General features: G+C 61.3%; 1 protein-coding gene across 1 annotated transcript in view; it reads right to left on the bottom strand.

The window, feature by feature from the left end:
- The window catches only part of CRTAC1 (cartilage acidic protein 1), a gene marked incomplete at its 5' end in the record, with an annotated part of 8,401 nt that extends 437 nt beyond the window's left edge, over nt 1–7,964 (bottom strand). Inside the window, 14 exon segments of the mRNA XM_010181157.1 lie at nt 17–110; nt 550–592; nt 726–871; nt 1,395–1,563; nt 1,640–1,740; nt 2,270–2,352; nt 3,015–3,151; nt 3,343–3,488; nt 3,748–3,882; nt 4,496–4,570; nt 4,573–4,648; nt 5,258–5,388; nt 6,287–6,483; nt 7,757–7,964. Coding sequence (XP_010179459.1) covers nt 17–110; nt 550–592; nt 726–871; nt 1,395–1,563; nt 1,640–1,740; nt 2,270–2,352; nt 3,015–3,151; nt 3,343–3,488; nt 3,748–3,882; nt 4,496–4,570; nt 4,573–4,648; nt 5,258–5,388; nt 6,287–6,483; nt 7,757–7,964 — 1,741 coding nt within the window.
- Between the last annotated feature and the right edge of the window lie 1,775 nt (nt 7,965–9,739).

Genomic DNA, 9,739 nt, shown 5'->3' with positions numbered 1-9,739 from the left:
GCCGTGTGCGCTGCTGTTTGTCCGGGGCCGGCGGCCCCCGCCATAGGTATTGATGCAGATGGGCTTGTCTCGGGGGCAGACGAAGGGGAACTCGGCACACTCATCTGTGTCTGCAAGCAAAGAGGCCGTGGTGTGAGATGGCTGGGCTGGGAGATTCAGGATCCCAGTCACAGGCCCTCCAGCTCCCCATGCACATGCTGCGCTGGGGCCTCAGGTGACCCCCCTGAGGTAGCCACGCACAAGCCATGCCACATGAAGCAGCCACAGCTACCCTGCCACATCCCTGCTGCCTCTGCATGGACTGTGGCTCGAGCACAATGCCTGCCCCATGCGACCCATGCCTCCTGTCTTTGGCACAGTGCTCTCCCTGCTCTCTGTGACACCACAGCCCTGCTTCTAGAGCAGTGCTGCTGTCCCTGTGCCTAAGCCACGTTCTGGGCAGGAAGCCATACCCTGCACTGAGCCATGCATGCCCAGCCACCTCCCCACACAGGGCCATGCTGCAGCATCCCGGGTGTGGGCACACCTGCATCCCCACCAGCCACTCACCTACGCAACGTCCGTTCTCGTGCTGGGAGAATCCCTGCCCGCACTGCATTTGGGGATAAGCGGAGACCATGGGGATGGGGAGATGTCAGCCCTGGGCAGCCACTGAGCCAGCAGAGCTCAGCCTCTTGTTCCCATCCCAAAAGCTCCCCAACCCAGCACCCCACACACACCCTCACCTCCAGTGGGGCAGGCATGAGTGGCTCCTCCACATCCAGAGGGTAGGGCACCTCCAGGACAGAGTTGGTCTCACTGCTGGCCACAGCTCGTACCACAACACGGCCGTCTGGCCAGGTCACCTCCAGGCTGCTGGCTTCATCATGCCCTGCAGGTGGGCAGCTCATCAGAGAGGGGGTCTCCAGGGCGGACAGGGGCTGAAAGGAGGCCAGGGGAGTGGTAGGAATGGAGGGGCAAAGCCTCCCCTTACTCCCCAATCCGGGACCCAGGTGCTCCTGCCAACAGTCCATGTACAGGGATGTAGCCCAAGAGGTGCACTTAGGGACTATGGGCTGCCCTGCCCATGGGCAGGGACACCTCTGCAGGCTTGGCTGGCCGTGCCGCGGTGGCTGCGCTGCCGGTCCTGCCGAGCCAGGGGAGGGTTAATGAGCAGGGAAACCCCTGGTGCCTGAGCAAAGCAGCAGGCAGGCAGTGTGGAAGGTGGCAGCTGCCCCTTGCAACAAAGTTGCAGTGGTTGAGCACCCTGCCCACAGTCTTCCCTGGAGCCTACTGTGCCCAGGGCATGGATGACAGCTGTGCTGCAGGGCACCGGGGCAACGGAGGTGACCCCAGCCCAGGGGGATGTTGGAGAGAGCTGGGAGTGGAGGCAGCCCCTTGCCCCCCCGGCTCACCCAGTCCAAAGTGCGCCACAGGCTCCATCTCGCAGAGATACCCTGATCCGCCGTCGATGATGCGCAGGTGAGCCCCGCTGCGCTGTGTGAACAGCACCACCTTGGCCCCCCGCGCAAAGGCCCCGAAGCGGGTGCGGGGAATGACGCGTAGCCAGTTGTTGCCGGTGCCCTGCAAGTGAGGAGGGAGACTCAGCAGGGAGAGGCGGAAGGGACAGGGACAACGCAGGAGCAGATACTTGACTCACCTGGGTGCCCTTGAAGATGGAGATTGGCTGTGCCATGGACTCGCCATGGGACAGGATCAGGTCCAGCATCCCATCACCATCAAAATCTGTCACTGCACCCCCTGCAAGGACAGGATCAGGTCATGCTTGTGACTCGGCCCCACATCTCCCAGCACTACACCTTGCTGCCAGTGTGGGCTCCCACAGCCGGCAGCAGCACTCCTGACAATGCAGGAGCAGCAGTGAAGATGGGTGTTGAGGACCTTGTATGCGGGGCACCCTGCAGTCAAGTGGGTCAGCTTCCTAGGCATTTGAGGGGACAGGGGCAGGCAGTGCCTGGGAAGCTGTGGGACACAGGAGGCTACCTAGCCCCCTCCCAGACACAGAAATTGGCTTTCAACATTGGGCACCCAGGAAGGAACCTTCAGAGAAAAGTTCTGGGGAAGAATTGGAGATAGCATCATTAGCTGGGTATTGGTGGAGGGAGAAATCATGGAGCTGCTCCTGAGTTATGGGGGCTCCATGATGCTGGCAGGGAACAAGCAGGTGACTCAGCCAGGCATGTGGCAGGCCCAGACATATGGTGTGCCAGGCAGTGCATGGGCACTGGGACCCAGCATGGGTTCCCACTGCCAGGGCTGAGGGACTCACCTGTGCCCCGTCCCTCTGGCTCCAGCGCATCTCCCGGATTCAGCTCTTCCACGATGGGGTCCGAGTGCTCCCTGCGGATGAGCCTGTAGAGCACATATAGGACATTAATGCCAGACCTTATGGCCCAGAGCAGCTACCTGGACAGTACCTGTCTCCTCTCGTGGTAGAGAGCTGACAGCCCCAGTGGCTATGCCGGATGGATGGGGGACAGGGGCTGGGCCCCGCCCGGTAGGATGGATGGGGGACAGGGACTGCCCCCTGCCTGTTAGGACCTCATGTTCCTACTCCATGCAGGGGTGACAGTGACATCATGAGAGCCTGGCTCTTGTGGGTCTGAACTGTTGGGCAGCAGCGCCTTATCAAACACTGCTGCATCCCTCTGGGACCAGAGACAATGCCAATGCCCTCCACCCACCCATGAGTGCTGCCACTGGATGGATGACCAACTCCCACCATCTCACACGCATCGAGCGAGGTGGTGTCACACAGCAGTAATGAGGAGTTGACCCCCACAATTAACAGGAGTCACAAACAAGCTTCCATGTGGCTGCTAATCAATGGTGCTGGGGACCCTGGGGGCTGCTGCAGGCACGATCACAGCAGCCGGTAATGACGCTGAGAAGGGCTCAGTCACGGCACCTTTTATTAGGTGAGCCCAAGCAGTGGTGCTGCTGGAGAGGAGCCCCAGGAGCCTGGCTGTGCTGTGAGGGCTGCTTGGCTCCCTTGGTACCTGCTGGGCTCCTACCGAAAGAGGCGGTTGGCGGAGGAGCCGCGGTAGGCGATGTTGTTGAAGAAAACCTCCAGCTCCTGGTCATTGTCAAAGTCAGCTGCGATGACAGTACGGACAGGGGACGGCATAGAGAACTTGGGAGTGGCGATGTCCTGTGCGAGTGACAGGCACAGGGTGAAAACAGGTACAGGGAACAGGACACTGCCTCCCCCTTAAGTGCCTCAGGTCCCATCCCTGCCGGGAACTGGAGCTCAAAGCCAAATGTGGGTGATGCCAGGCCCTTTGGTGAAGGGGGCTCAGCAGCAAAGCTGGCAGTGGGGTGGGTCCCAGTCACAGCCCTCACCCGGAATCGGATGCGCCCAGGGCCCCTGCTCTGCAGGTAGAGGCGGTGTGGCCCATTCCAGTTGCCGTAGACTATGTCCACCCGACCATCACGGTTGAAGTCAGCCAGTGCCACGCCACGTCCATGCTGGTAGGGGTCATCCAGCCCTGGGGAGCCGCAAGGGGATGGGGGAAGACAGGACCCCCTCCCTGCCTCCATCTCTCCAGGATATGCCCTATGTTCCCCAGATAGATTCTCCCCGTGCAGGGCTGCATCCCTGCCCTGAAGGATGCCCCAGTGTACTTCAGCCACCCCCAGTGGTCAGCAGGGCTCTGGGTCCCCAGGGCTGTCCCTCCACCCTACCTGGACAGACAGAGCCAGCCCTGCCCTGGGGTGTCCAATGCCTGGGTGCTCCACCCTACTCACCCACAGCAGCTGCCATGTCCCGGTATGTCCCATCCCCCCAGTTGTGGAAGAGGAAATTGGGGCTGTTCTCGTTACCGCAGAATATGTCAGAGGCACTGTCGCTCAGGATGGGGCCCACGGCCACTCCACGGCCCCCTGGGGACAGCACCCTGGGGGTGAGTGGACAGCCAGTGCTTTTCTCCAGAGTGGTTCATGCTCCCCCACACCCTCTTGGTGCTGCCTGGGACCTCCAGCATCCCCTTCTCACCCACCTCCCACCTTTAATCCCTCTCATCAGGAACTAATTGGGCCTGGCAGCCGCTGGTGTCACTCCCAACCCTAATCACTGTCATCACCATGGTGACAACGCTCCTAATTAGTGACAATTTACTGCTGAGAAGACGGGGCACAGCAGTGGTCCCTGTGGTGGTGGGGCAGCGTGGAGTGCAGGCTGGCATGCTCCCTGCATCCCGCCTGCATGCCCACGTCCCTGTTCCACCCTGCCAGCCCTGTGAATGCAGCAGGGTCCAGAGGGACCAGCCTGGCTGTGGGGCAGGGTGATAGTGGGCATGGGGGTCCCGAGTGAGCACCCCGTGGCCTTGATCCCTTCCACGGGCAGTGGCGCTGCCACTAGATGGGGCAGTCAGGCAGCCTAAAGCATGCCACAGGTCCCTGCCTGCACCAGGCCCAGCCCTGACTGCAGTGGGGCCCCACACCCACTGTGCCCAGCAGCACCCCATCCCCTCGGTAGGGCCACAGCAGCCAGTACCTGTGTACTTGCTGACGCCGGCCTGGGCAGCCACATCCACCAACACCACGATGCCACGGGCAGGGTCGCTGGCAGTTCCCTCTCGATCAGGGGTGGGGGTCCCACATTGCCGCTGGCGTAGTTGGCGATGTAGATGGAGTACCTGCCAGAGCCCTGCGGCCGGCAGCACCTCCTCAGCACCCACGCAAAACCCACTCCACGGGGACTATGGGATCCCTGCTGTGGGGCTGAATGCTCTCATGGCTCCATGGGACCATGCACTGCTATCACATGCTGAGTAAGAGCTCTGCAAAGCCCATGGTGAAAAGCACCCCAGGAGTGGGGATGTGCCTCATATCCTCCAGGACCTCTGTGGTCCCCGTGCTCATAGTGCTGAGCCAGTGTGCCGGTTCCCCCCCGCTATCCCACCAGCCCCCCTTGTCCCATGCAGCAGCTGGACCCTGATTTAGTGATAATCATTTGGAAACAAACTGCTGGGGGAGGAGGAAGAAGAAAGAGCAGGTGACAGGAACATAAATCACCTCGACAGGCACGTTTATCAGCTGGCATTAACCGTGTGGACAGGCACCCACATGGGGAGGCTGCCAGCCCTGACAGCCACAGGCTGCTGGTGCACCCTTCAGCTCCAGTGTGAGGTGGGATGGGGCTGGTGCCCAGGTGAGGGCAGAGGTCTCCTGGGACCCCAAAGGGGAGGGCTGGAAGGCCACAGAGAGTCAGAAGGGAGTGGAGATGCCCCCTGCTTGCCATGTCCTGCCTGCTCACCGTCCGGTCCACGCAGGCGACAGAGCGCCCGGCAAAGCGGCTGGCCACGTCCCGGTTCACCTCATCACTCAGGAGGTCCTCCCAGCGCCCGTTGCGGAGCTTGAAGAGCTTGTCTGTGTAGGTGGCCATGCCTGAGGGGGGGCACGGGTCAAGGGGCTGCAGCATCCTGCCTCCTCCCAAGGAGGGTGCCCTGTGGCAAGGGAAGGGGCATCCCAAACCCCTGCTCTGTCTCCTGCAGCCCCGCTGGGCCAGGCTGCTGCGGCAAGAGCCTCCATGACCCTTAAGAGCCGCCAGGAGACATGCAGAAGAATCAACTCATTAAGGTAAAATGTGTCCCAATGGGGCACAGCCCTGTAGATCATCCCTGGGAAGGTAAAAAATCGATTCAGTGCCAGGCACAGGCAGCGAGCCGCGCTCCCCATGACAGCATCGATGGCAGAGCCTGATTTAGGGACAGGTGTCGTGGCAGCCACCGCCAGCCTGGGTAATTAGGAGTGTCAGGAAGACAGATCTGCTGCCTGGAGGTCAGGGCTGTTGGGACAGGGACACAGGGACAGGGCAGAGCTAAGCTGGAGGAGCTCCAGGGATGCCGAGTGCCAGGCTGGGGGATGTGGGTCTCCTCCCTATGACAGGCATCTCAGGAGCTGGGACAGCACCAGCAGTGGAGGATCAGACCTGGCTTGGTCCAGCAGGCACAGCAGAGCCATGGCACGGAAGGGCATGGCTGCTGCAGGGCACAGCTGGGTTTTGCCGCACAGTGTTCCTGTGTTGGGGCAGCCTCAGGGGTGTCAGGGAAGCTGCTGTCCTGCTTGGGGTGCTGCAGGGAGGGCAGTGGGCAGCTGGAAGTGCTAACTCAGCAGCTGGCTGGGCTCAGCGTCCCACCCGCGCTGCCATCAATCAATGGAGCCACTCAACTGAGAAATTAACTCCAGCCCGCGCACATCCCTCAAGTGCCGAAGGTCACCGGCAGCCATGACGGGAGCTACCCCCGCATCCAGGGCTCAGGGCATGGCTGCTGGCAGGGCTCACCAGAGAAGGCGTTGTTGGTGTTGAGGAAGTAGATCTCCTCGCGACCATCCCCGTCGATGTCACAGGCTGTCACGCCGATGGCATTGCCCTGCCGGTCCCGCAGCGCATAGTACGGGGAGCTCCGCTCATCCTCTGCCACATTCACCAGTCGCCCCCACGCCTTGTCGTACTTGAGCACCAGGTTGGGGCCATTGTACCTGTGGGTGTGAGCAGGGGTGATGGCTCCCCAAGGCTTGGGGACAGGATCAAAGCTCCCGTCCCATCCCTGGAGGGACACTGGGTGTGACACCAGGTTTTCCCCATGATGGGCACAGCAGAGACCTGTGTGGTTCATGGAGGCCAGGGACCCCAGGGTGCCTGCAGCAGCCAAACATGGGGCTGGCTCCTGGCTGCCACTGGAGAGGGCTGAACCTGGACCTATTCCAGCCCATGCTGGGCATCCCGTATCTACCTGGCCTGGGTACTTGAGGGCAATGCCCGGGATTGCAGCTGGGTAGAGGCAGCCAGTGGGGCAGGATGGGGTGCAGGTCCCTGTTTGCAGCCCTTTCCCAGGGCAGGGAAATAGGCACACAAGGCAAATCCTCCCAGACTCCCTGCCTGTGCACCAGTAAACAAGTTATACAACGGGCACTGCGGCCGCTTACAAAACCATGGCTGGCTGCTTGGCTCGGCCCAGCTGGGAGTGGTGTCTTGGGCCACTCTGGGGGTCCCTGGTGCTGCCTGTGGTTTGCTCCCCCAGGGTGATGCTCAGAGCAGTGGCAGGGCCAGACTCTGCATGCCACCATGATGCTCTGGCTCCCACAGCCCTACCCAGATGGGGTCTATGGGGGTGAGAGGTCTCCTCCAGGTGAGCACACTTGTGTGTGCCAGCCTGCCTTGGGGGTGAGCATGGCGGTGCGTGCAGACATGCTGTACCAGCAGCTCACGGCCATGCCAGCACAGGCAGAGACTGTGCTGTGGTTCCCTCTGTCCACAGCTGGGGCTCTGTGTCCAGCCCTGCTTGGGCGCAGGCAGTGCACGACTCCCTGGCTCCTGCCAGCTCTTCCAAGCCATCACTCCAATAAAAGGCTATAAAAAAAACCTCCAGCCAATTAACTGAATCTCCAGAGAGCGCTGAGTCCTGTCAGCAGAGCTGAGCCAGCTTGGGGACATGCTAGCTCTGCACTGCGGGGTGGACCCCAGCTGCCAGGCAGCTACCACTGCCCCATGGAGGGGAAACCTAGCCCTCCTAGGTTTCCCTAGGGGACAGGATGAGGCCACCCACATGGCCCTGCACAGGTGCCCAGCTGGCATCAATACCCTGTGTGGGTGCACACACATGCGCATGCATGGGGGCATGCAGACCCCCACCCCATCACCCTTGCGTGCAACCCCCCCAGCCAGCCACATGCCCTCAGAGGAGTGAGGAGCTCCTGGGCCTGTAGGGCCACAAGCTCCAACTGTCACTGAGGCAGTGGGTGCACTACTCACCCTGCCACCACAATCTCAAAGTCACCATTGGCATCCAGGTCGGTGATGGCCACACCATAGTTGAGTTGCGTTGGGTTGTTGTCGTAGTCAGGTGGAAGGAAGCGGTGGGTGACAGCTGTGAACATGGGCTCACTGCGCTGGGAGCCCTCGCTGAGCCAGGCCAGGGACAGCAGGCACAGTGCCAGCATCCTAGGCACCTGGGAGAGACCTGCAGCCCATCAGCTCCAGGAGGAGACCCTGCTCCACAGTGCCTGAGCATCTCCATCGCCTTCTCTTTCCACTCCTTGTTACCCATCCCAGCCTGTGCCACCCCACCAGCCCTGAGACCCCCTGGGCACTGCCACAGCTCTGGCATCCCCATGCGTGAACCTTCCCAGGTGCAGCTCACCCTCAGTGCTTCCTTAGGACAGGATGGTACCCCAGTAAGCTGAGGCTGAGGAGGAGCAGGGCTGTGGAAGTCCATCCTGTGGGAGGGACCCAGGAGGATTGCAGGGTGCTGAGAAAGCTGGCCTCAGTCCCAGTTCATCCTGCCCTAAGGGGCAGCTGGCACTCAAGCTCCTGGCAAATCACAATGCCAATCGCTGCTCCCTTGGCAGGGCCAAAGGAAGCAGACAGTCATCAGGCTGGAGAGCTCATCCCCTGTCCAGCTGATCCTCTGGAGCTGGGGAAGGCCATAGGGAGAACATGGGGATACTCTGCCAGGTGACTTGTGTGCACCTCAGTTTCCCCACCCTGCTGACAGTGTTTCTCCCAGGGGCTCTGCAGGGTGAGCTCCTCCCAGGCCAGCCAGAGAAGGTGTCTGCACAGGGATGTGGTCACAAGAAGGAGATAATGGGAAGAATGGAAGACTGGGAGGAGAGGCTCAATTAACCTGGACTGCGGAGGACGGTGTCTGCCAGCACTGCTGGCAAGGCTGCAGAGATTTTGGAGCTGGGTCTGTCCTGGCTGTAGTACGGGTAATGAACAAGGTGGCACTCAGGATAGCTGCCCCTTGCTCCAGGCCAGGCAGGCCCCTCTAGAGGGAAAAAGCCCAGCAGTGAGCTGCGTGTCCGCAGGCCATAGGCATGAACCCACACACCAGTGCTCCAGCTTGGAGCAAAAGCAGCCTGTTGTCTCTCAGACTGGAGGGATAGCACAGCCATATGGAACAATGTCCCAACCTTGGCAGCTGGGTGCCCCCAGGCAGGAGCTTCCCAGGGAGCCAGGAACAGCCTGACCACTGGCAGAGGGATAGGGGTGAGTGGCCACCCCATCCCTGTGCCATGGACCCTGCCAGTGAGCAAGGGAGGCTGTGGGAGCTACGTGGTGCCACACATGCCCAGCTTGGAGAGGTGAAGGTGCTCAATGGCTGTGGTACTAGCAGCCCCACCGCACTACGAGAGCGCACTGCTGCTGCCTTCTCTGGGGATTGGAATGGTCCCAGCAGTCTTTGTGGGACCAGGATCCCCCTTGCCACAGACAAATAGCTTTTCTTCCCCCGTGGCTGGGCAGGAAGGGGCTGTCCTCCAGCTGCAGAGGACACCTTGAGCCCCACTGCTCAGCATGCTCAGAGACTGTATCCCACTGCACAGGCCTTGCTTCTCTTCTCTCTCCAGTCTCAGCAGCAAGGGGGTGAGTATGGGTGTGTGGGCATGGGGTTTCATTGGGTTGCACAGGGATGGGACAGTCCCTTGATGTCACTCCATAGTGCTGGGCAGTGAGGGAGGGGGAGCCTTTGCCACAGCCCCACGCTGGGCTTACCAAAATAAGCGTAGATGAGAGGCACCCACATGTGGGTGGACATACTGGTGCAGGGCTGCCTGCCAATGCAAAGCAGTGCCCTCCATGCCCAGTCACAGCAGGTGATGGGTGGCTGTCCCCTGGCCAATGGCAAGGCTCCTCCTGCTCTGCCCTCACTCAAACTCCCACTCTGCACAGCTTGGCCCATTCCCCAGATGCCCCTCCCCTGCATCCAGCTACAGCCAAAATCCCTCCAGGCTGGAT

The sequence above is a fragment of the Mesitornis unicolor genome, unplaced genomic scaffold (assembly GCF_000695765.1).
Source record: "Mesitornis unicolor isolate BGI_N332 unplaced genomic scaffold, ASM69576v1 scaffold42683, whole genome shotgun sequence".
NCBI lineage: Eukaryota > Metazoa > Chordata > Aves > Mesitornithiformes > Mesitornithidae > Mesitornis > Mesitornis unicolor.
The sequence above is the reverse complement of the archived record's forward strand: the minus strand, read 5'-3'. Positions and strand labels throughout refer to the sequence as shown.